The sequence below is a fragment of the Pelodiscus sinensis genome, chromosome 6 (assembly GCF_052426305.1).
Source record: "Pelodiscus sinensis isolate ZL-2025 chromosome 6, ASM5242630v1, whole genome shotgun sequence".
NCBI classification, from domain to species: Eukaryota; Metazoa; Chordata; order Testudines; family Trionychidae; genus Pelodiscus; species Pelodiscus sinensis.
In genome coordinates this window covers 3,988,580-4,014,724 of record NC_143057.1, presented here as the reverse complement: position 1 = coordinate 4,014,724, position 26,145 = coordinate 3,988,580, and the positions used below count along the sequence as shown (strand labels likewise).

The 26,145-nt window shown below is 48.4% G+C and overlaps 1 protein-coding gene across 1 annotated transcript; it reads left to right on the top strand.

Annotated features, from left to right (window-relative positions):
* The first annotated feature begins 23,079 nt into the window (after window positions 1-23,079).
* Window positions 23,080-25,875, top strand: TMEM271 (transmembrane protein 271). The gene has a single exon (XM_075931302.2). It carries the CDS (start codon window positions 23,731-23,733, stop codon window positions 24,670-24,672), a length of 942 nt encoding a protein of 313 aa, XP_075787417.2. The 5' UTR covers window positions 23,080-23,730; the 3' UTR covers window positions 24,673-25,875.
* Window positions 25,876-26,145: the final 270 nt, after the last annotated feature.

Genomic DNA, 26,145 nt, shown 5'->3' with positions numbered 1-26,145 from the left:
CTTCATTCCACAAAATGTCAAAACAGGGCTTTTCAACATTGTCAGAACTTCCTCACACACACACACACAAACCTTTCTCTCCCACATCACATTTCGGTGAAATTGACACAGTTTCATCGAGTGTTTTGATTACAGCTGAACTACCTTTCCTGATGGGAAATCGCCCTGTTAAAGTTTTCCCAGACAGCTCTAAAGAGAATCTATGTTTTACCTAGAATAGTGATAGAGATGCAGCCATGTTAGTCTGGTCTTGCTGAAACAAAAAACAGGACTAAGCAGCACTTTAAAGACCAATGGATCTGAGGAAGTGGGTCTGGCCCATGAAAGCTCATCACCTAATAAACCATCTTGTTAGTCTTTCAAGTGCTGCATAGTCCTGTCTAATTACCTAGGTAATTAGATCTGGAGAAGAATAATGGCTGGAAAAGGATGGGTCCTGAGTCTGGCAAATAGGGTGAGGCTCTGAAATCTGAGATCAGGGAGCAAATGGAACATTGCCACTGAATAAGCAATGCAGTTGCCTTTCCCAGACCCACAAAAGCTCCTAGGAAATGTGATAGAGGCTACGACCACCACCGTAAAACGTGAGACTCTCTGCAGGCTGATTGGTCAATTTCTCCCTCCTGAGCAGATGCTCTATGGAGACAATTGGAGAGCAAGATGTCAGGTGGCGGAGGCTGGGATCGTCTCAGCCAGGCTTCCAGATAGAGATGACATGGAGACCATGGTGATGAAAGTAACATGTGGGTGAATTCTCCCAGTGCGATTGCAAGGGCTTGTCTCCACTACGATCAACGTTGCAGTGATTGACTCACTAGCCATCGATTTATTGGGTCTGCTCAGACTCGATAAATCAATCTCCGAGTGCTCTTGCATTGATACTCCCCGAGGACGAGAAGAGCAGCCAGCGCTGACAGGAGAGCAGCCCTCACCAACCTTACCGCACACAAGATGGCACAATAAGGACATTGGCTTTAGCTACACTATTTGCAGAGGTCATGTAGATTAGGTCTATGCTAACCCCTGCCATCGACAAAGCCCAAGAGCCCCCAGGACTGGCAGGTGTAGGCACAGCAGCTCCTGGTAACACTCATGAGGTGTTGCAACACCTTTTGGACATGGACACAAGAGCTGGTCCAAGTGTGACAGGGATCTGCATTGGTACTGGCAAAGCCTAAATCTTCCAGGGTAGACAAAAAGCTCGTTCTACATCAACCACAGATATTAGCATTTTTCATTTGTAAAGGGGTAAGCTCAGCGCCACCAGCCGTCGGTCCTGGGAATTAGCTCTTTCGTCTGGTGGCGTTTCCCTTCTGGTCTCTCTGCCTCAACCCTGGTAGGCCCAGTCCACTCCCCAGTCTCCCCGGCAGGGAGCCCTGGGCAGGCCTCTGTCTCCCACCAAGACTGGACCCAGACTGATCTCTCCGCCTGGCTTTTTAGAGTCCTAGCCCTGCCCCTTGCCTTCCGGTCAGGTGACTCGGAGGGGCTAGGCTTTGCCCTGGGCCTAGGCTCCCAAGAGGGTATTTTCTCCCTACTGGTAGTGGATGACCTCTCCAACCCACTACATCAGTCTACACAACAGCCCATGTTTTGACAATGAAATACCATCCAAGCTGCACAAAACTATAAAAAAAGACTTGACTTTGTGCACCATACCTTGTAAAGCAGAAACTTTTGCCTGCACGAGACCAGAAGCCTCTGTAGCTCAAAAAAAAAACCCCATGATCATTAGGTAGAATATGTTCCACTAGGCCAACGTTCTATCTTTGAAAGCAAGCCAGACATTTAGGACCTAGGGACTTTCCAGGAGACTCTGGCTCCTAAGTCACTTCATGAATGGAACTTAGAAACTTTGGAAAATTTTACCACAAGTGTGCCCGAGGCGTTCCATAGAGCAGTCACTGAAGAGGTTACAGGACAATGTGCAGGAAGGACCAATGGCTATGGCGTGTCCATAGTAACAGCACGTTCGGTCCACACTACAGCAATGGTACAGCAGGAGCCCAAGAGAGTATACTAGGTTGGCAACAGCTTGCTCCAAGCAAGCTCAGCTGCATGGTGCTGGTACCACTTGTGTAGTGTTGCAGGGCTTTTTGGGTGAGGACACGGATCAGGTCCAAGTACGGCAGGCAGCTACACTGGTGCTGGCAATGTCTAAATTCTCCAGGGCAGACAAAACACTCTAAAGGAGAGGGAGGGGACAAAGAAGCAGAGACCCTCTGCCAAGCAAAGTCAGTATCTATTTCTCTTCTCCCCCACACATACACACGCCAGTATAGATACAGCGGCTGCTTCCCAGCCTAATTATCATTCCATGCGCTAGGCTTCAAGCTAGAGAAAACGGAAAAAAGGAACATGCTTTTACTCTCCAGGAAAACCTTGGTGGCAAAAATAGCACAGCTGGAAATCAGCTTCATATAACTGGCCCCTTTTAAGCTCTTGGAAAAGCCAGCAAAGGGTCGCCGGATTCTCACACAGACTAAGGCGCGCTACTGTGCGCAAGGGACATTTGTCTCACTTCCTCTAGTGAGTTTGTAATCAAAGCACATGTTGAACTCCAGTTAGCTTTGCTTTCGCTAATTGTCGTCATGTACACATCAGCTCTGCAATCTAATCCAACTGGCCAGTCAGCCAGCCAGCTGTCGCCCAGGCTCGGTTTTAAATCCCAGTTTCTTTCATGTGCTTTCCAGGGGAAGGTAGTGAGTCAGAGAGACGTTTCAGCTATTTTAAAGTCTCCCTAATATCTCGCAGAAGTGGGCCCCAAGAAGATATTACCTCACTCACCCTATCTCCCTAATATATGAGGGGCTTCAGAGGATCGATCCACTATCCCACTGGGAAGTAATTGTGCCTCAGACCCCATGTAATGACAACAATGGACTGAAACCAGGACTGTGAGAACAAAATCCTAGTTCCAGGGAGAGGGGAGCAAAACTTCCATCCGCTTCACCCCGAATGTTTTCTCACTGGCTGTGTTTCCTCTGGTTTCCTTTCCTCCTACCCCAGCAACCCCCACTCTCCCTGCCCCCCTTACCCCCCTCCTTTGTAAGCTCTCTTTCTATCCACTGGCCTTCCTCAGCCCCCAATTCAACCAACCCTTGGAGAAACAAAAGCTGCATTTTCATCTAACAAATACACCCACACGTATGTTCGAATGGCTCGAACCAGCCATGTACTCACCACTCTGAGGTTTTTGCCTCTTAGACTGCAAGCCTTTCAGAACCCTGCATGCGAATGCTGTGGTCGAGCATTGCACCCCGTATTTTGTGGCAATATGCTTAGGAATAGGAATATGACAGAACCCGAATGGGTTTCGTACAAAATACGTCACACAACAGATCTTTTCCAAAGTTATAATCTGTGGCATGCATCATTCCTCTATTTGCAGTAAGAAATATGAAACTATATATTAATCTAGACGTGCTAAGTGAGAGCCATTAGTGGTACTCATGGAGCTTAATGGCCTGGTACTTGGGACAATGAGCTGTGACTAGGTTGGCTTTTCCTGTAAGCCTATATATAGCTGGACTTGCTAAGACACGTGGCTGGGTTATCTGATGCTGGAACCCACTTTGGATGCTGTACTTCACCACTGGAAGGATGGAAAGTTTCAACTGAACACAAAGGATTCCCGCCTTTTGCAACAGAAACAAAGGTGGGAAACCAAGCAATAAAGGCTGCTGGCAAATGCCAGGATGCCCCTGTTTACCATCTAAGATGCCTGCTGCAACCACCTGGGACTGAATGTTAAGAAGGATCAGGCCCAAGTTGGAAGGCTTCCTAGCTGGTGGAAAAAGATGATCAGAATGACTGTTAGGGTAAGAAATTGCACGTAAGTTTCTTAGCATATTAGACTTAGCAGGCGTGTTTTGTTTCATATTGCTTAATTACTTGCTTTTATCTGTCTGTTATGATTTGTAACCACTTAAATCCAACTTTTTATACTTAACAAAATACTTTTGTTTATTACTAATGTGAAAATAATTTTACCTTGGGGGGGGGGGGAACAGCTGTGCATCTGTCTCTTTCATTGATAAAGGGGGCAAACAAGTTATGAGCTTGTGCTGTATAAAACGTTATACAGAAAAAGATGGATTCATCTGGGGTTTGGGTTCCACTGGGGCGGTGCCGCTGGGTGCTGTGTCAAGTCCCTGTGACTGAGCCTTCCTAGGGCTGAGCTGATCTCAATGCCCGTGTTGTTCTGCTGTGGGCTGTGACCCCAACTCTGCGCCATCACTGGAGGAGACCGGAGGATCTGGGTCAGCCGGACAGGATGGTGAGGTGCTCTACAGGGCAGGTAGGTGGAGTCAGTGGCAATTCAGCACATCAGGTGACAGTCGCAAGTCTCTGGCACTGATCCTGTCACATGTGGGCCGTGACACGACTGAAATAGACAATTGGTTAACCAATCAATAGAACAGTGGGCTACTTGCTGTGTTGCAATAGAGACTCCAGGGCTGATCCAAAGCCCATCAAGATGAAAGAAAAAAATGCGTTGTGATTAGGTTACTGTTTGATCAGCCCCCCTGAAAGAGGCAGTGTTTCACATGCCAGTTCAGCCACCTCCTACTTATCTTAGGGTTTTACAGTACTGCCACCCATCCCCATCGGATCTGGGAGCCTGCCAGGTAAAATCAGGAAAAATAGCAAAGTCTCCAGTACGCTTCACAGTGTCTCTAGTTTCTCTCCCTCTTTTCAGAGTAACAACTGCTTGGGGTAAGGTAGTTTTGTGTGTTTCTAATTTTTTTCTTGGTGGGGGAGAGGCTGTCAAAGAGGTGGAGTGTGTCCATTTTGCTATAGAAGAAAGCTCTTACCGTGTGCAGAGAAGAAATGTGTCGATTTGACCTTTACGCAACTAGTTGATTCCGTCTAAGAGAAAACAATGCCACATCCGTAGTGCCTGACCACTTACAAATAGGTACATGATATGACAAACCATGGAGAACAACCCCAATCTTTTTAACAAACGACGCATCCATTGTTAGGAGTCACTGGAGAAGAAACCATAGCGCATATAACAGCAGCTATTTAATAAGCTCTCATGTAGACTGCCCAGCTGGCAAGATTAGTGGGGAAAGTAACCACATGTGACAGACACTGCTTAGCTGTAGTTTATTTGCTGCTGGAGCATGATGTGCTATCGGGAGGGATGTACTAAGAACTGGTGCAGCCTAGAAACACAAACCCATCTGGTTTGTCTCCAGAGCGCTGCTTATATCAGAGCTAAAGTGACGATCATCCATCACCTTCAGCAGGCAGTTTTAGAAAGTGAACGGAGGGCACAGGTACATGTCTGTATTTCTGCTCAAGAGCTGTTCTGGCCATCGCTAGGAACATAAGCTGCAGCCCGCGTGAGCTGGATATCACCTCGTAGAGGGCATGGATGGCACATCACCGGCAGTGCTACAATGTACGAGCACGGTAGCCGCATGGGAACAAGCTCCAGAGCAGTGGTGAAACATGCCAGAGTTGGCCACAATGGTCTGCTTCGGCTGAATCCACTCAGGCCTGAGAGAGCAATCTGGAGGACTCCTACAAAGTACCTCCCCCGCGAGCGGGTGGAGGAGATGTCTGATTCTCAGAATGTTCTCTCCTTCCTCTGCTCAGGTCACAGAGGTAGACTCAGGGCAGGTGAGAATCTGGCTTTTAGCAGATCATCACGTGTATGTGGTCAAAAAAAGAAAGAGCTTCTAGAATGAAAATCTCTGCACTGCATGTAAAGGTGAGACAGTAGGCAGGGGTAGTATACGCCTGGTGGCACGGTCTTCACCCCAAACTACAGACCCACAGTCCCTGTGGATACACAGATGTTTGGGCCGCAGGAAGCCATTCCATGGGCAAAGACAGCTGGAGTGCAATCATATTCTCTTCTTCAGCCCATCCCCTTGACCTCCTGTGTGGACATGCCTCCACCATGCAAGGACCCTCTCCCCCTTATGAATTTAAGGCTGCTTTGGGTGCATGGCCTGGCTCAGTGACACCATACATATATAGAGAGTCTGAAGAAGTGGGTTTTGCCCATGAAAGCTCGTGATACTGTATATTTGTTAGTCTCAATGGTACTAGGAGACTACTCGTTTTTATAAGTGATATATTATATTCTTCCCACTCTGATTCGTATACTGCACATGAGTGCATTCAGACATCACACTCGGACACTCTACGATGCACAAGTAAATTAAAACCATAAATAAGAGATGATAAAAGGGCTAATTTCACCACTTTTATTAAAGTGCCTAATGTTACTCTTGAGTCCCCTTTACAAAGTCTTTCTTACTCTTCCGATGTACATTCTCCCCAGCAAAGTCCCAAGAGGGGTGACTTTTGAGGATTACACTGCTAATGAGAAAATGGTTTGTTTTCATTGTGAGATGCTATGTATCAATATTCACCGCATGATAAGACTCTTGAAAAAACAAGACTCATTTTGAAAACTGTCCTGGGACATGGCAGGAAACAACAAACCAGTTCATTCATAAAAACATGACATTTAGAAACACCTGACGAACAGGGCTTCATTCTTGACAGTCCCAGTTCAAAAAAAATCCTACTGCTGGTTGGCATTAATTTTATTTCAGCAGGAATTTATTAGTAATATTATTTTATTGCTGTGCCTGTAACGTGCTAGCCATTTTGCATACATTCTAGGCTATAGAATCATAGAATCATAGAATAATAGGACTGGAAGGGACCTCAAGAGGTCATCGAGTCCAGCCCCCCGCCCTCAAGGCAGGACCAAGCTCCATTTACACCATCCCTGACAGATGTCTATCTAACCTGTTCTTAAATATCTCCAGAGAGGGAGATTCCACCACCTCCCTTGGCAATTTATTCCAATATTTGACCACCCTGACAGTTAGGAATTTTTTCCTAATGTCCAATCTAAACCTCCCCTGCTGCACTTTAAGCCCATTACTCCTTGTCCTGTCCTCAGAAACCAAGAGGAACAAATTTTCTCCTTCCTCCTTGTGACACCCTTTTAGATATTTGAAAACCGCTATCATTTCCCCCCTTAATCTTCTTTTTTCCAAACTAAACAAGCCCAGTTCATGAAGCCTGGCTTCATAGGTCATGTTCTCTAAACCTTTAATCATTCTTGTCGCTCTTCTCTGTACCCTTTCCAATTTCTCCACATCTTTCTTGAAATGTGGCGCCCAGAACTGGACACAGTACTCCAGCTGAGGCCTAACTAGTGCAGAGTAGAGCGGCAGAATGACTTCACGAGTTTTGCTTACAACACACCTGTTGATACAACCTAGAATCATATTTGCTTTTTTTGCAACAGCATCACACTGTTGACTCATATTCAACTTGTGGTCCACTATGACCCCTAGATCCCTTTCCGCCATGCTCCTTCCTAGACAGTCGCTTCCCATCTTGTATGTATGGAACTGATTGTTCCTTCCTAAGTGGAGCACTTTGCATTTCTCTTTATTAAACCTCATCCTGTTTACCTCTGACCATTTCTCTAACTTGCTAAGGTCATTTTGAATTATGTCCCTATCCTCCAAAGAAGTTGCAACCCCACCCAGTTTGGTATCATCTGCAAACTTAATAAGCGTACTCTCTATCCCAATATCTACATCATTGATGAAGATATTGAACAGTACGGGGCCCAAAACAGACCCTTGAGGAACTCCACTTGTTATCCCTTTCCAGCAGGATGTAGAACCGTTAACAACTCCTCTCTGACTACGGTTATCCAGCCAATTATGCACCCACCTTATCGTGGCCCTAAGTTATATTTGCCTAGTTTATCAATAAGAATATCATGCGAGACCGTATCAAATGCCTTACTAAAGTCTAGGTATATGACATCCACCGCTTCTCCCTTATCCACAAGGCTCGTTATCCTATCAAAGAAAGCTATCAGATTAGTTTGGCATGACTTGTTCTTCACAAACCCATGCTGCCTATTCCCTATCACTTTATTACCTTCCAAGTGTTTGCATATGATTTCCTTAATTACCTGATCCATTATCTTCCCTGGGACAGACGTTAAACTGACCGGTCTGTAGTTTCCTGGGTTGTTCTTATTCCCCTTTTTATAGATGGGCACAATATTTGCCCTTTTCCAGTCTTCTGGAATCTCCCCTGTCTGCCATGATTTTTCAAAGATCATAGCTAAAGGCTCAGATACCTCCTCTATCAGCTCCTTGAGTATCCTGGGATGCATTTCATCAGGACCTGGTGACTTGCTGACATCTAACTTTCTTAAGTGATTTTTAACTTGTTCTTTGTGTATCCTATCTTCTAAACTTACCCTCTCTCTGCTTGTATTCACTATGTTAGGCACACCTCCAGACTTCTCGGTGAAGACCGAAAGAAAGAAGTCATGACATTTGGATCACTCATGATTTAAAGACGAATAAATGGAGGGGAACAACAAATCAAGAATTTCCATACTGATCAGCTGGCTTCAAGAAAGGTAGTCCAACAGAAATGGAGCTTTAAAAGTGATTTCAGTGTGGCTGGGGCCTTAAAGAAGAATTCAGGATGGAGGGAGGTGTGTCTCACATGTCGGAGACTCCATAGAAGAAGGTGCAGAAGTGACTTTCCAAGAAACAGACAGACAGACAGACGAGACTCAAGAATATCAGCCAAGTAGAGGAGACAGAATCATGGGCATCTTGGCAAGGAGTATAACCAGGAAGGGGCACAGATATGGCCTGCGCTAATTAGGCCTCATCTGGAGTATTGTGTCCAGTTCTGTGCACCACATTTCAGTAACGATGTGGAGAAATTGAAGAAGGTCCAGAGAAGAACAACACAAATGATTAAAGTTTTAGAAAATCTGGCCTAGGAGGGAAGACTGAAAGAATTGGGTTTGTTTAGTCTGGAACAGAGATGATGGAGAGGGGACATGATAGCAGGTTTCAAGTACCTAAAAGAGTGTTATAAGGAGGAGGGAGAAACATTGTTCTCCTTAACATCTGATGATAGGACAAGCAGCAATGGGTTTAAACTGCAGCAAAGGAGGTTTGGTCAACTCAGTCAAGGGCACATTTAGCAAGTGGAGTAGGATCTAGCATGGTCTCAATTACAGGCAGCATTTTCAAAAGCACTCAGCTTCAGCCCCGCTCTGCTCCTGTTGAAGGCAAGGGCGCAATTCCCATTGCCTTCTGGAGAGGTGGAGTGAGGCCAAACTGAGCACCTCTGGAAAACCCTGGCTTACGTGGCAGGTAAGCTTTTAACACCTAGGCAAGGAAGCGCTTTCGTGGGCCGGTAAGTATCTGACAGGTGAGTAGGGTCGAGTCAATATTAAACGGCACATAATCTCTTATCTAAACAAACAATAAAAGTTAAAAGCAAACTCTAAGCTTTGTAACGGGATCTGAATATTGAATTCATGAATGCTAATGAGCACCCTAAAAAAACCTAGGGCCTGCCTGATCCAAGGCCCATTAAAGTCAATTAGAGGTTTTGATTAGTCCCTGAGAGAGACTCTCTCCATGCAGCCTTGGTAAAATGAAGGCGTGATATAACTGTTCCAGAGGTATTCAAAAGCTAGTTTGCACGGAGCATTGGCCCTTTATGAACATCAGCATTTCTCCTGTTTGTTATGTTTCTACTCTCTGCTCTTCATTACCTGGACAAAACAAATGGTTGTTTCAGGGTAAAGTATGCACGATAAAATAGCCGCATTTGTCATCAGCTGCTCCTCCCTCTGAGACAGAGATTTAGGAAATGAGTTGGCCAGGTTAGAGGCCCATGAAAAACTGTAACGCTCCAGACTAAGCTGAGAAGAGAAACTGCGGATTCTTTTCAAGGAAGTCTTTAGGGCTAGACATCACAGATTTCCGTAAAAATGCTTTCAAGGCTAACAAATTTAATAGGATATTAGAGGATGTGCTTTTGTGAACAAACAGATTCAGATCCAGTTACAAAGCTTAGAGTTTCCTTTTAGCTTGTATTGTTTGAGAAAGAAAGAAAGAAAGAAAGAAAGAAAGAAAGAAAGAAAGAAAGAAAGAAAGAAAGAAAGAAAGAAAGAAAGAAAGAAAGAAAGAAAGAAAGAAAGAAAGAAAGAAAGAAAGAAAGAAAGAAAGAAAGAAAGAAAGAAAGAAAGAAAGCTAATTAAATCAGAATGGATGTTGCTCAGATTTCCATGCAACTCATTAGAATTCTATTGGTCACCCATTCCAACCAAGCTGTATTAGAATCTTTCTGTTGCTGCCAAATCCAGTTTGCCTTTCAATCAATCACTTTGCTTTATATAAATCCAGTAACGTGCAGCCCTCGGAGCACTTTTCAATAACCAAATTTTTTTTTTTTTTTTAAAAATTAAAATCATTTTAAAAGAAAAAGGAGAAAAAAAATAAAAAGCGTGAGCAGGATTTTAAATAACTTACATGTAGTTGCGCTCCCCGTGCTCTGTAGTTAGAGACCTGCCAAGGGAGCAGCCCGTGGCTTGGCCTTGCATGTTGTGTTGTGAACAAACCAGGTTATTTGGTGCTCATGACGTTTGTTGCTCAGAAGACACAGCCCATGGATTCTACAATCTCAGTAGCAGGGAACCCTACAGAAGGTGAGTTAATTAGGCAAGTAACTGAGCATTAGGAGATTCCACTCAAATGCACAGCATTCTTTAAATACACTGGGGAAACCTAGAAATGGAATGAGTCCATCTAGCACTACCCCTGAAACAGGAGCTTGTTAATCACAAAGCCTATTTAATCCAGCTTCAAAATATGGCAATGGAAGCTCTGCAATATTTAATATGGTTAATTTGAGTCAATTATACCTAATTATACATGTGCCATATTGCAGAGAGTTATCTAGAAACAAGTGTATTTAATAGCTACAAACAGTAAGTATAATATTGAGCTCTATGATGAAACTTTACGTGCACAACATATTCAAACACGCACAAAAGCAAAAACAGACTGCGTTGGCTGCCGAAAACCAGCAGTCTTGTAGGACCTCTTTTGTGAACGTTTGCCTGGGGCCACGTGGGACCTTGTTTTTCATCTTCCCTTTATGTGCCCGAGAGTGCGTATATTTGGCGAATCTGTTCCAATACACTTCTCTACGTCCATCTCAGCCATCTGTCAGAACCTGCTGCCCTTTTAAGACCAGGCCTTGGTCCAATAGAGACCCAATACACATTCTAGTCTTGCAAGGATAGGCATTCGGGGAACTGCTGTCTCCCCCAAAAGGATTGAGTGACGGTAGCTACAGCAAGGTCTCATTGCAGCCTGTCAATGAGCGTCAAACCAGAAAGAAGTCGGCCCTGATGCCGGGCTCGCTGCTGAGGGAGAGCTGAAGCAGCAGCAGCCCTTGAGTGCCCTGTGTCTGTGGAAAGGGGGTCAGCAAAGGATCCACGGAGAGGGTCTTGGCAGGGGAGTGCTGGGAAAAGGCCAGAAGCTGGAAATGGCCGACAGGGACGGGATCACGTGAGGATTCCCTGTTCTGTTCACTCCCTCGGAGCACCTGGTGTTGGCCGCTGTCGGCAGACAGGACACTGGTGTGATGGACCTTTGGTCTGCCCCCGTCTGGCCATTCTTATGCCAAAGAGAAGGCATAAACAAGCCAGCACCATCAAGGGTGGACCTGAGAAACATCTTTACTGATGCTGGACTGTGCCGTTTGCTATTGTTTGGGGCTTGTTGGCACTGGAAGGGCAGGCGTCTGGATTTGGTGAAGAGTTCAGCCACTGAACTCACAAAAGCACCACAAGAGCGAGGGGAAACTGGGGTATGGATGCAGATGGCCACATCTAACGCTGGATGGGTGAGCAGACCGTATTGAGGTCCTAAGGAATCCATGGGTGTGGGGGTATAAGACAGAACAGACACATGCACAATCTATAATTGCAAAAAACATATCCTCTACTACCCTGGAACACCTGGACAGTAACTCATAAAAGGTTGTGCAGGATTGCTTAGAAGAATTGAACAAGGCTGTATCCAAGAGCCAATGTCTGTAAATAGGAAGATCAGGAAAACAACAACATCTTTCAGAGGCCACGTATGCTCATCATAAACTCTTCTTCCAGGCATGTGGAGAAGAGTAGAGAGCTCACGGTTCTCTTGGGCACCATTCCCATGAATGGAGGCCATCTCCTAATACAGAAGAAGGTGAGGCGCCTCCCCCCCTCCCCCACCCACTCCCACACACATTGGTTCAGTTAGTACATGGCTGCTATGCTGAATAAGAGTAGGAAAGGACTTGAAGAAGAGTTCCAGTACACAGAGATGCAGCTAAGGCACTTTGGGTTTCCACACCCTCTAAGCTCGGAAGTGATTCACATGAGCCTCTCTTTGAGTTCATAGTTGAATGCTTCTTTCCCTACATATGAGAAGCCATGGTTGAGTAAAGAGAATCCTTCTTAGCACCTTATATGGTAGGGAGCACCAAATCAGCAAGTCATTCTTTTAAAAACATTTACCGGGGATAGCCACAAAGATGATGCCATGGCTTGGATGTTTTGGACACGGCTCAAGGCAGCATAAATGTTACCCTTGCACAAATCACGTCTTTCAAAGGGACATCCCTGGCTCTTTTTATGGACTTCCTTGAATGACAAAAAAAGTCTAAGCCCTGCCCCTTGAAGGGAACAACTAAAGAAACAGATTCAGCTAGAGTAGGAAAGCATCAGAGAATATTCTTAACAAATAGGGGGGAGGGATAACTCAGTAGTTTGAGCATTGGCCTGCTAAACCCAGGGTTGTGAATTCAATCCTTGCAGAGGCCATTTGGGGCAAAAATTTGTCAGGGATGGTACTTGGTCCTGCTGTGAAGGCAGGGGACTGGATTCAATGCCTTTTCAAGATCCCTTCCAGTTCTAGGAGATAAGACTTACCCAGGCATTTTGGAGATTGCCTATCCCTCTTACATGGCCTAAAAGGGAAAATCGGAGAGAACAATAATTTGGGGGCTCTTACTGTAGAGCTAGAAGTTGCATCACATCATCAATGCCTCCTCCTTGACAGTTCTCACCGAGAAAGTAACCAAGGTGTATGCTCTGTTCCTTCCATAACAGAATCACTTTCATGGCTCTTTAGGCTAGAGAATCATCTGCCCATCGTAGGCCTTTCAGAGGCAGCAGAAAACACCAAGGGAGGATCCCAGACAGGAGATATGGACGTGATACACAAGGCTGGTTTTCTAAGCTGAGAAGAACCTAGGGCAGCATGTTACTGGATCCACACAATTGGATTCATTATTCCTGCATTTATTGCTAGGGCCATCTCACCTTAATCCTTCATGTCCACAACATCTTGTATACTTTTTCATGAATTACAGCAACTGGAATACAAAAGGCCAGAGCTTAGTGTCCGTCTGTCTCCTGGAAGGCCAGATGACTGTTCTCAAGAGCAGAATGCAACTACAGAGTAATTCTGTCCAGTAGTTGCAAAGAAGGATTCCTCATTCCCTTTGTTGGCCTCTTTTTCTAATGTAAAGTTGCAGATAAATAGCTTCTGAGGAACTTCTGGAAGATGATGGCCTCTCAAATGCCTGTGTAAAGGGTCCTATGTCAGTGGGTGGGGCATCGCTGACACCCTAGGGTGCCCACAAGTCCGTGAGGCACGCCTTGGCCGAGTAACAGTTTGTGAGGCCCAGACCGGGGTCAGGTCAGGCGGACAGACACAGGGTTAATACAAATAGTCACCAGTTCACAGTTTAAGGCACAGTCCTGAGTCGGGGCGATGTCCAGCGATCAAAGCTCTGGCTGGGTCCCAGACAGGCAGGGGGTTGGGTCTCCTCACTCTGGGAGAGCCGACAAGCACAGGGGGTTTTGCCATCTAAAAGGAGGGATGGCGGGGGGGACGCGGGCCCTCCCTACTCCACCGCTTCCCAGCCCAGGGCCCTGACAGTGGTGGCCTTGCAGCCAGTAGGTCGGCGGGGATCCAGGCCGCAACGCTCTGCCCTCCCAACCTCCATGTCCTCAGTCGCCCCAAAGTCGGCTGTCTCTGGGCCACTTTCCAACCCCAGGCCAGGGCTCCGGGGTCAGCAGGGATCCAGGCGGCCGAGGCCTTTGCTGTGAGAGCCAGGGCCAGGTGTCTGCTCTGCTCGGCTGTCTGGCTCTGACTGAGTCCGTGGCTCTTATAGTCCAAGACCCGCCTTCTGACTTCCTGTGGGTGGGGCTAGGTGGGGCTGGACCTGCCCACTAAGGGGTTGTAGAGGGTGCTTCCTCTTCCGGATCAGTGGGCAGCCATGTTGCTGTCCTAGGCTCATTACAGCCTGTTTATGAGGCATGGAGACAGAAGCACATGGAGACTGCAAGCTCTCTTACGTGTCTTCCCTTTGGAGGGATGTCCAGGAGGGGGTTCCTAAGAAAGTGTCACCTAGAAGCATTTTAGTCCTGTGGTCTCAAGGGTGATAATTATTCAGCAGTCCACTAGGATCCTGACCGAGGAGAGCTGTAACCTATGAGGCAGAGGAAGTCAAAGGATGAAAAATTCAACTGTCCTGGTACAGTTCTCTCTGCTGGACACTCGCTGTGTTCATGTCCCACCCCTGGGACCGTGTGGTCTAAGTATCCTTGTGTCCTAGTAGATCATACCACTTTCTGTTCCCTTAGTCACTGGCACATTTCCTAGGCACAGGTGCTTTGTTACCCTTTCACGGAAATGGGACTTGCGTCCCAACTGCCTCAGTGCCAGCTCCGCCAGATTCTCTCTCCAGTAGCATAAACACGCCCTTTGCCAGAGCTCCAGCCGCTGGGTTTGCAGTTCAGCTCTTCAGGAACATGGAAGTGGCGTGCAAGCAGCCCCATAGGCTGTACGAACACAGTTCCTCTTTCCTGGCATCGCTTGAGGTCTAGGCATTAAGAAATACCAGCACACATTTCCTTGGCTCATTCTCCTCACCACTCTTGAGCATTCTTTGGGCTTAGAGTCCTAGATTCCTCTCCTACACGTGAGTTCTCCTCTGAATAAAGGAGCCTCTCCAGTCATGTAGATGAGTCATATTCCTTCTTCTTTAGCTGGTCCCTCAGTTAAACAAGACCCGCTGCTATGCAAGTGGGTCCATTTCTTCCTTTCTCCTGCCCAAGGCTTTCTATGTCTCTCTGAGTGTCCTGGTGAAAACGCTGGTGTTGTCAACAAAACAGTGAAATCGGGGGCCGCTACACAATGCATTGAACTCTTGTTGCATGCTATGTTCACACAGTGGTAGAAGACCCAGTGGGGCGACTTCGCAAGTCTAGTGAAGACCCGCTAAATCAACAGCCGATCACTCTCTCCTTGACTCTGGTACGCCACCGTAAAAAGAAGCGTAAGGGAAGTCGATGGAGACCCCACGGCAACTCAAACAAAGGTACATCAGCTCCAGCTGTGGTGTTTATGTACCTGCCAGTTGTGTACCTTAGGTCAATATTGCCCCAGAGCGTAGTCCTGGCCCAAGACAGCCTTGAAGCTATGCAACACCAACCCTATTTGGCAGAAATCCAAGGGCTGGTAACTCAGCCCCAGTCAGCTATGCACAAAGGACCCTAATTCAGCAAAATTGCTTCAGTCTGTTTCCATTCTTCAAAGAGACCAGGTGCATGAGGTAATTACAGGGCCTACTTCTGTTGATGGGAGAGAGAAGCTCACGCAGAGCTCTTCTTTGGGTTGGGGAAAGGTCCCCAGAGGTCAAGGTGGGACAGATAATAGGGTTAACACACATTGCAAATGACCGTTCAAGGTGAAGTGGGCACTTCACAGCTCTGCAGATAGCCCAAAGGAAGGATAGAGGATTACAGATTGTTGTCATTGATTACAAGAATCTCTATTAAGTCCATGATGTTTGGTGTCTAGGAGACCTATGAACGAAAGTTCCCAGGCCTTCAAAGTGCTTAAAGTCACGTTTATCCTAAAGCAGGAGGTGAAGTCCCACTGCAACCGGTAGAATTTCGACAAGCGCTTCAGCGTTTTCATGAAAGTGGTTTTTAAACTTTTTCAGGTCACAGAGCACATCATGGTGCTCTCTGAGGAACACCATTGATTTTTTCATGCCCTCATACAAACTAGGAACAATATTACTAATGGAAAATATTAGGTTATACTACATGTATGGTCTTCACAGCTCAACAAATAATACGAATCACCATCAACAATATCATTATTAAATCACACTTAGCAGGGACAAAAGATGAATAAAAATAAATAAAATGAGCCCACTTACCAAAAATTGAATGTCATGGATGAGTGTGATGGGCAGAGCAAAGAGGTTTGGGTATCAGCTGTGATATTTGACAACTGAATGTCCATTTTGGCCTTTACATTCAGTTTGTTTCCGTATTTTGTTTTTGTGGAGATGTAGCTGGAGAATCTGGTTTCGCACAGCGAGGTGGTAGCGAAGGGCATTTTAAGGAGAGACAATTTTGCAATATCTGGGGAATCCCGCTGCACTTTTACTTAAAACTTGATCAGGTTGTCACTGGAAAATTCCAGTTTTAAATCTCCACTACACCAGAGTTCCATATACTGCTCCATATCTTGACTAGCGAAGTCAGGGGCTATGCTGTTAAATGGATTGTGAATCCAATCTGAATGTTCAGTTTCAGGAGGAAAATACTTATTGAAAGTAGATTGGAGTCCATGCATGTGGAGCATTATCTCATCCTTCACTGCACCAACAATCTTGAGATCATTCTCTGAGAGAAGGTTGCCCAGGATGGGCAAGCAACTAAGTTGACCTTTTTCTACATTTGAGCACCAGAATTCAAGATTTCTTTGCTCGCAAGCAGAGAAAACGTTAGTGTCTTTCCCTTGAAGGCTCATGTTTAACTCATTCATTTTAGCCTACATATCTGCAAAGTGTACGAGATGCTGCAACCAGATAACCTCATGCAATTGATAAGACAAATTCCATGTGTGAGTCTCAAAGAAAAACCCTGTTATTTCAACTCTTAACTCAAACACTCTGATGAGCACTGTCTCAGCTCAAGCAGCGTACAGCCGAGTGCAACAGTAATGAAGTATGGAGGCTTCCCGTATCTCCACAAATTATAGAAAAGGGTCTAGCTTTCAGAGGCCTGGCTTTTAGAACATATACTATGTTCACAACTTCATCCAGCACATCCGTCAGTCTGGGGGCCATTCTCTTTGTCGCAAGTTGCTGGCAGTGAATAACACAGCAAGAGCTAGTACACTGAATTTTTCTAGTTTATCCACATTAGGATGCCCGTCACCAAACCAGTCCTGCTTTTGGCCTCATCTGTGCACATGTCTGTACGTTTCTGCCATGAGATTTCATTTTAATTTAAAAAGTTATCCAAATTATTAAACATTTCCTCACCAGTTGTAAGAGTGGGCACTGGTGTACATAAAAACAAATCCTCATTAACGTCACCATTATGCAAATAGCAAACACACGCTAAACACCCTGCAAGCCCTGTTACATCTGTTGATTCACCGAGATGAAGACAAAAGAAATCTCAACTTTTTAAGTGGGTACATAACACTGATTTTATATCGTTTGCCATATCGTTAATGCGGCGACCTACCATGTTGTTGGACTCTCTCTTCTTCTACTTCTTCTTTTCTTTTTGTAGCTGCTTCATTCAACACAACACTCACAACATCCAGAATGCAAAGAATGTGACATCATTACCAACCAAATCTGCATGTTGACTCTAAAGATGTCTCTTTATTTTGGCTGGCACACGCGAGCTATTTTGCAAGTTTTTTTGCATACAATGCAAAAAGGGTCAGGACAGTCCTCAAAACCTGGGCATGTAAAGCCAAGAGAGAGAGAGCTTTTGCCATACTTTCTTTTAACAGGGTGCCTACTGCCATCAGGCATATCTGGTGACTCATTTGACACGGGCAATTCATTTCCAACACTTGCACTTACAGGACTGCTAACATTAACACTAGAGGATGGTGAATTTTCTGCTTCATCTCCTGTTCCTGTGTTTACAATGTCAGCATCACCATGTTGCAGGTTGTTCGAAGTCAGGGCAGTAGCCTTGGCAGTGGGAACACTGCAAATTCTTTTCAGCGAGCCAGTTTTCAGCCAGTGATCCATTGAATAAAGAGATCTGATTCAGCACAAAATAATTATTTTAAATTGAAGTTGTTGAGAATTGTTAAATGTAATTAAATGAACACAATATTAAAAACACAAATATGAACAAAAGTGTGCATGAAAATAACCTGCTGTCGAATTAGGCATGACGGCTGTTTCCTAGTTTTTCTGTTGATATTAGTTTCTTAGATATTCATTTGGTTTTTTGTCCGCTAGTACTTGCTAGTGGATGACAAGTGCTAGCAAGCTACAAGGTCAAGAAAAAATGTATGACTGTCATTGCGAGAAAAATGTAAAATTGAGAAAATTCTATCCATGATCAACTTTTTTTTTCTGCGGACTGGGAAAAGACCACCCTAACTCATTTCAGGGGTGGAACACTGAGCCACTTAACTAAGGCTACATCTGAACTACAACAGAAAGTCCACTTCAAGTATGCAATTGGCTACATGAATAATGTAGTGGAGTCGATGTACCTTAAGCCGAATTACTGCAGGCTCTACACTGTGGGGGAGGAGTCAACAGAATTTCTCCCATCGACTTTCCTAACTTTTCTATTCCGGGGTGAGTAACAGGATTGATGGGAGAGAAATCTGCAGTCAATTGGGCAGGTCTTCAGTAGACCTGCTAAATTGACCACTAGTGGATCGATCTCAGAGCGTCAATCTGGGCTATAGTGTAGATGTAGCCTGAGTCTGGACCAAAATAGCCATAAAAGGCAGAGAGTAAAATACAAGATAAAATCTTCTGCCCTCATAAAATACAGAATCCCCAAAGATTTTGTGGTGCTAAGTCCTTCTCCAAAGGACAGGAATATCTCCCTGCGCATGCAGCAGCATAGGTATTACTCAAAGAGCACAGTCCCTAGATTAATGAAGAACTGCGAGACCTTAACTACCCTAGGATCAGCTAAAACTTCTACTGATATCACAGCCATAAATATGATTGCTTCATTTTCATAACTCATGGCTGTGACGCTACACGTACAAAGGCATTTTTGCCAGGAGTTCAGTGCATGCCACCTTTGTTTTAAAAGGGTGGAGGAGCAGGCTGGCTTCTACCCATGAGGCTGTTGCACGTGGAAAGGAGAGAGGACCACAACGAGACGCCCACACTTCCATTTTCACAGCTTAAAGAGCAAAGAGAGCTGGCGCACTGGTGCGTGACAAATGGGCTACCCCCAAATGTTCAATGTCACAATGTATCGAAGGCAGGCTGAGGCATGGGACGTGCAAATTGTTTGTAAAGGGGATACTTTACAGTTGACAGTGTCCCTTTAAGAACCAGAAATAAAAACTGGGTGACAGCTCAAGCCTGTACAGCCCTCATGGCCGGAGATATTCAAAGCTGTGCTATGCATTTATCAGCGATGGTTTAGAAATGATGCCATAGCTCATACTAAAATGCCGTCTGAGTGGAGAGGCAGACAATATGACAATGGAAAGCACTGCACCCAGTTGGCAGAGTCTGGGGTCCCCCATATGCATAACAAACATCAGTGAATTTAGCCTCACAGGGAAAGGATCCTCCACCAAGACAAGCATCTCTCTGGCCTAAGCAACCTCTGTAGGCCTACCAGTCTTTCTTGGCAGGTGGGCACAACCCGACCCAGATCCTTCCCATGCCCTCCTGCCACTTGGCTGCTGTCAAGTGCCACACACGGAGCTGCCACTCAGAGGGGCGACTTTCTGCAAAAGTGGCTGCACATGGCCACTGCTTTGCAAAACTGAAGACTGATTCAGCTGCTCCAGAAGGGAAAAGAAGCAGCAGGATTTGACTCAAAGACACTTGTGCCATTTATGGTACCCAGAAAGCCTCTTGCAGAGCTGAGAACAGCAGCTCTCTCTGAGTCCGTCCACTGATGGACCTTATCTCAGCCTACTACCGCCAATGAGGTTTTCCATTTACGTTTGTGAACCATCTAAGCACCAAGCCTAGATGAGCCGCCTCGTGGTCCCTGACACCCAAAGCAATTTGTAACTATTTGACCTTTTCTTAGGTGAGCAGCATCCTAGAGGCTGTTTGTTTCCCAGTTGCGATCTGTGAGTAAGAGGGGGCAATTAGTCAATGTTAGGTACGGCTTTGGGGAATACTTGTGCAGTGTTTTGAAAAAGGAAAGCGCTTGGTCTTACTATGTATCATTAATTGAATAGTATTATTACTGCATTGCCAGAGCTCTAACCCAAAGAGAGACTGGGGGGGGGGAGGGATAAGTTACTGATCTTACTGTATGTATGATCTCCTCCAGATGCACGTATGTTAAACTACAGACTGCTAAATAATTACAGGGGGAAATCTGCTAATGCAGAGCAACACCGAAACCCTAGAGACTAGTGAATAAATAAGCATCTGTCCTTCTGGTAGCAGGATTCCTAGCTTTGCATATTGAGTCAGGTGCTTGTAAGGTCCACGGACGTTTTGGAGAGGATATGACAGGGACGGTGTAGGAGGAGGCCAACAGTACCTGTTGCCCTAGGGGCAATAAGGGCATTTCCAACATGCCCAGCCGTCTGAAACATGTGCTTGTTAGTCCTGCCTCGTGCCAGATAGGAGTCTGAAATAAACAATGTGGAAATGGGTGCCAGAAGAGATCAGAGCTTCAGTGTGCCAAATCCATAGCAAGAGGCTGCCCCTTCCCTAAAACCAACGAGGAGTCTTGTGGCACCTTAGAGGCTAACAGCTTAGTTAGGGCATCAGATTTTGTGAGTAAACCCCACTTCATCAGATGCACTGAGTGGAAGTGACAGCGGCAGGAGTATAGACAAGGAAGAAGTTGCTTGTGTTTATAAAGCTAATCAAGCCAGGGAGGAAGTGGGTCATTCTCAGCATGTGGGGTGGAGAGGTGAATATCCAGAGAGGGGGGAATTGTCTTTGCAATGTGTTAACCAGTTGAGATCCTGAGTTGATGGTGTCCCATCCCTAAATAATTTGCCGCCTAACCCAACACAACAGAAAAGGTGGGGTGGCCATAAAAATATAGGAATTGCCCTCTCAGAGATGAGCTGCTCCTTGTCTTGTCTCTGGCAGTGGCTAGAACCACTTAGAAGGTACAAGAAATTCCCACGTGTCTCCAGGGGAAGTTTCTTCCCAAGGATATTTTTTGTATTCTATCGAATGTGACTGGATGTTCTCACTATTAGCATGAACCGCTGAGCCTTTGCCGAAACTTGTTACGCTTTTGAGAAAACAAGGATACAAATTCTAGATTTTGGTCCCATTGCAAAGGAATGTTTGTGCCATACCTCACTGAGTAAAGCCTTTCTCTATGCGTAATTCGTCTGCTAGCTGATCAATTCCAGCTAGACGCAACTTCTTTCCCACACAGGGAGAGATGCAGGGGCCCCGTACCTGCTGGATGGACGGGGAGTTCAGATTGTGTGTTCAAGCTGGCACTTAGAATTCATCTGATATAAAGGTCCAGCACCTACAAAGTATGGAGGCTGCTCCCTCCTGTTGATTTCACTGGGTGTTAGGCACCCAAATCCTTTTGACAAGCTGAGGCCAGGCCTCAGCAGAGGAGCGCTGGAGTGCTGTAATACTAGTGTGCACATTGCCACTGCAGGAGCTGGAAAGATACAGCGTGCGCCTTCCCAAGGTATTTACACGCCTAAGATGCAGCCGGCACCTAGAGAGACTGCAGTGGGATTACACACTCCCCCCTGTTTTTGCAAACCCCACTGAGAACCTTGCTGAGTTTAGGCATCTAAACTCCTTTGGAAATCTGGGCCTAAGGGATTTGGGGGTACAAGTCCCCCTGAAAATTAATTCGGGGCTTTTGGACAACTCCCTCCCACCAACAATCAAGTGGGGTTTAAAATCTTAGAAGTGAAAGAAAACAAACTCAACCCGGGATCTTGCGCAGTCACGGGAGTTGCTGCTGTTTCTGGAAGGACCCCACCAGAAAAATCAAGGCCCGGATCAGGCTAGTTGAGCGCACCCATCAGGCAGGTTGTTTTAGCAGCTTGCGCGGTGCTGGGGAGACACACACACACACACACACTCCGAGGCTTTTAAAAGCCACGCGACTCTTTGGGGTTCCCAAAACCGGGCCTGAGGGCTGTTGCCTTGTGCCTGATCCCGGACTGTCAGGTGGTGCGCTCCAGCGCCTCCCCTCCCTCTCTCGCTGGTGTTTCTCGGTAAAGGAGAGGGGCTGTGAGTGCCACACCCCGCTGGCTACCTGCTTGAGTTTGGGCACGGCGGGTCTGGCAAGAGGCAGCCAGAGGGAGCAGTCTGAGAACAGAACTTTTGAGTGCCCTTTGCGCTTCCATGCGCACGTGTGCGCGCACCAGAGAGCCAGCCCAGCCTTCCGAGGCAAGCGGTGCGCTCCCCTCCCAGCCTCTTTGCCGCTGAATCTCTCCCCCGAAGGTCGCAGCTCGGGGCTGGCGGCGCGTGGGAAGCGGCCAGCGCGGGTGCAACAGTTGTGCCAACGGCGCGCGTTGCTGCGCTGTGCGGTTCCTCCTTCCTCCACGCAGCGCAGCCCGGTGCCTCTCGAAGCCCGGGCTGCAGGGTTGCACCGCCAGCCCCGCTTGGCGCAGCCATGTCGCCTCAGCCGGGAGGGGAGGGACCCTTGGGTTAATTTCGGGGGGGGGGCGAGGTAACAGTGTACTCGGGGCCCCCTAATATTACAGTGCGCTGGGGCTCACATGGGCGCGGAGAGCACAAGGACCGAGCCACGCGGCCGGCGACGCTGCACCATTCCGCGGCCCCTGACATGCAGGCAGGGTCCCGTCTCTCTGACTCCTCGCCGGGTCCCAGACGGTGCATAGCCTCCCTGGGGACCGCCTGCCCTTTGCCGGGCGCGGGGGTCACCTGGCGGAGATGGGAGCAGGGGGGCGCCCGCCCAGCCGCGTTACCAAGCGGCTAAACTTGTACATCAAACCATCCCACCTGCGCTTCGCCCCGGCCGGTTCCGTGGAACCGCGGCACCCGCCCCGCGCAACGCGCCAAGCCAGCCCGCGCTCCGAACAGCCAAATAGCTGGCCCAAAGCCGGGAGCGCCCCCGGGCCCTAGCGGGGACCCCACCCCCTCCCGCCCGCCGGCAGGTAAGAGGGAGGCACAGAGGGGATCTGCCAACATGAGCGGCCGGGGGCTGCGAAAGGATTCCCGGCGGGAAAGGCTGGGACGGCGCACGGCTTCCCCCGCCCCTTCGCCGCTTTGCTGCAAGGAGCTGCAGTGCCGCCCTCTGGGGCAGGGCAGCCTTGGCCCCCGGGGGGAGACGCCGGGGGCTTGCCCCGGGGGCGCCCTTTTCCTCCCGCCCTGCAGGCGGCCGAGCGCGGCCGGGGCAGTTGAGGACGAAACTCCCCCCGCATCTCATCCCTCCTCCTGCCATTTTCCCGGCCAGCCTCTCCGCCGTCCCTCTGCGGCGGGCGCCGCGGGCGCGCAGCGGGGTCCGGGGATGCGGCGCGGCAGCGGGGCCCCCGCCGCCCGCCCCAGCCTGGCTCCTGCTCCGGCAGCCGGGCGGTTGCCATCAATTATTAATCGCCTCCCAGCAGCCGCGGCGGGGAGAGGGAGGCGGGGAGGGCGGGCGGGAGGAGGGGAGTGTGTGTGCGAGCCGCGCCTGGCTCACTGAGGCCGGCGGCTGCCTGCGGAGCGGAGGCAGCGGCGGCGCGTTTGGAGAGCTCCGGGTCCCCCTCGCCCCCATGGCTGCGGCCGCCCGGCCGAGGGCCGCCGCCGCCCGGGAGGACGCGGGAGGATGAGGAGGCGGAGGCGGCGGAGGGAGGAGGCGGCGAGGCAGGCAGGGGGAGGCCGGAGGAGGCGGAGGGCAAGCGGAGGATGAAGTGGAGTGTCCGGGGAGCCTGCGCCGCGCTCTCCAGCTGCCTCCTGCTCGCCTGCGCGCTCAGCGCCGCCGCCGTGGGCCTCAAGTGCTTCTCGCTGGGCTCGGAGCTCAAGGGGGAGCCCTTCCGCCTGGGCACGGCCGCCGGCGCCTTCTACTCGGGGCTGCTGCTGGCCGCCGGCCTCTCGCTGCTGGGCTCGGCGCTGCTCTGCTGCCGCCCGGCGGGGGAGGACGGGGCGGGCGCGGGGCAGGCGGGCGCGGCGCCCCCCGGGGGCCGCCAGAACTTCCTGCTGCTGGGCGCGCTGGTCTTCATGCTGGGCGTGCTGAGCGCCTTCGCCGGGGCCGTCATCGACGGCGACACGGTGTCGCTGGTGGAGCGCAAGTACTCGCACCACTGCGGGCCGGCCGGGGCGGGCGCGGCGCCGCGCTGCCAGAAGCTGCGGGACTACCAGCGGGGCCTGGTGCTCTCCACCGTCTTCAACGCGCTCGAGTGCCTGCTGGGCCTGCTCAGCCTGCTGCTGGTGCGCAACTACCAGGCGGCCCGCCAGCGCGGCCAGCGCCGCCGCCAGCGCCGCCGCCCGCAGCGCCCCCAGCCCGGCGGCCGGCGGCGAGGGAGGCGCGGCGGGGCGGCCGCGGGCGGCCGGCGGGCCCCGCGGCGCAGCCGAGGCTCCATCTTCTCCAGCGACGAGCCCGAGCTGTCCCCGGCCGCCGACGGCCCCTTCCAGGCCGTCTCCTACATCAACGTGGGCGTCTTCCACGTGCTGGACGAGGCGGGCGTGGAGGTGCACGGCGGCGGGCACCCCTCGCTGGAGCTGCCCGGCTACTCGCCCATGGACCCCGAGCTCAACGCCTCCTACCCCTACTGCTACCCGCTGCCCCACGAGCAGCCGCCGGCCTACGAGGAGATCTACCCCGGGGAGCCCTGCGCCAACAGCAGCTAGCGAGGGGCCGGCCGCCGCACCTGCGCTGACAATCAGCCCCGCGGGCAGGGGGAGCAAGAAGCGCGCCCTCCGTGTGTGTCTGCGCTAGCCCCCGCTGCTCCGTGCGCCCCCGCCGGCCCTGGCTCCACCGCTGCTCTCCGGCGGAGCCTTGCTCTCGGCGCCTGGGAGTGAAGAAGGCTGGGGGGAGGGGGGATTCCTGATCCCACGAGTACATTTTACCATCATGGTCCTCGCTGTCTCATGGAGTTTTTCATCTGTCGTGTCCGTTCACTATCGAGATTGGGTTTGAAAAGGCTGGCCAGGAATCCGTTCGGAGTTGGTTCCTCCCGACATGACTTCTCCTCTTGGGCCATCTTTTTGGTTTTAAGTGAGTCACCCGCCTAAGTCTTTCCTTCAGCTTTAACGGTACCAAGTTATGTATCACTTCTTCCTTCCACCGGCTGGTTGTCATTAAAGGGTCATGAAGCTTCTTTATCTCTCCAACAGATAAATTTTTAACAACGAAAAGACGTTCCTGTAATGTTTACCACTGCTCTTTGGGGAAATTCTTATGTTTACACTTTCTTGAAGATTTAAGTTATATTTCAAATTTAGTGAGAGTTAAAACCTATGTTGGGTCTTGTAGGATGCACATCACAACCCCCTGCACTTTCAATGGAAAAAGGAAAAGTCAGCAGCAACGTTTTTGTACACTAATGTGCCTGCTTTTTGTTGACAACTTCTTACTGTAAAAGCTTTGGAAAGTCTATAGTAAAAATGTTTGGTAGATTCATTGCCATCTAAAATTAAGGATCAATTCCTTTACTAAAATCATGGAGATGTTATTGGCATATCGCAATTAAAAGGAAGTCCAAATGTCACAATATTCCTTTTTGTAAACAAGTTCTGTGTTTTGAATGCAAGGCAGGGCTCCTTCTTGTTTTACACAAGTTTAATTTTGTACAACGATAGAGTTTCTCTTGTTAAGAATTTCATCTTAATGTTATCAGTTCATCAATCTGGTAAGCTTGAATATTAAAGTTTATTTTAAAATATATACTTTAAACAGCCTTAATTGATGTAATGGTCACAGTTCTAAAGGAGAAGTTGTACAAACCCACCTTCCAAACGTTTTCAGAACCATACTTAAAATTCCCACTACACCCGGAGAATTAAAAAGTTGAAGGTGTAACTTAATGCACAGAGAGTGAGGGAAAAAGTCAGATAATAAGTCTAATTTTTAAAAAGAGCAAATACTAACAAGAATTCTAGCCCAAAGTAAGAAACTGTTAATTTTTATTTAGCAATCTGCTGTGGAATGTAAGTTTATCAGATAGCATAAGAAAGTAAATAAGTAAAGGAAACAGCTATGGTGTATTTTTGTGCTGCATATAAAAGGTGAAGGCATACCCAAAGAGTAAAAAAGCCAAACTTCAGATTGTGGTGTTCCCCTCCTCTCCCCCTCCTCCCATCAGCATGTATTAAGATTGAATT

What these genes read in the sequence shown, in the direction of transcription:
- TMEM271 (XM_075931302.2), top strand. Translation starts at nt 23,731, where the DNA reads ATGAAGTGGAGTGTCCGGGGAGCCTGCGCCGCGCTCTCCAGCTGCCTC.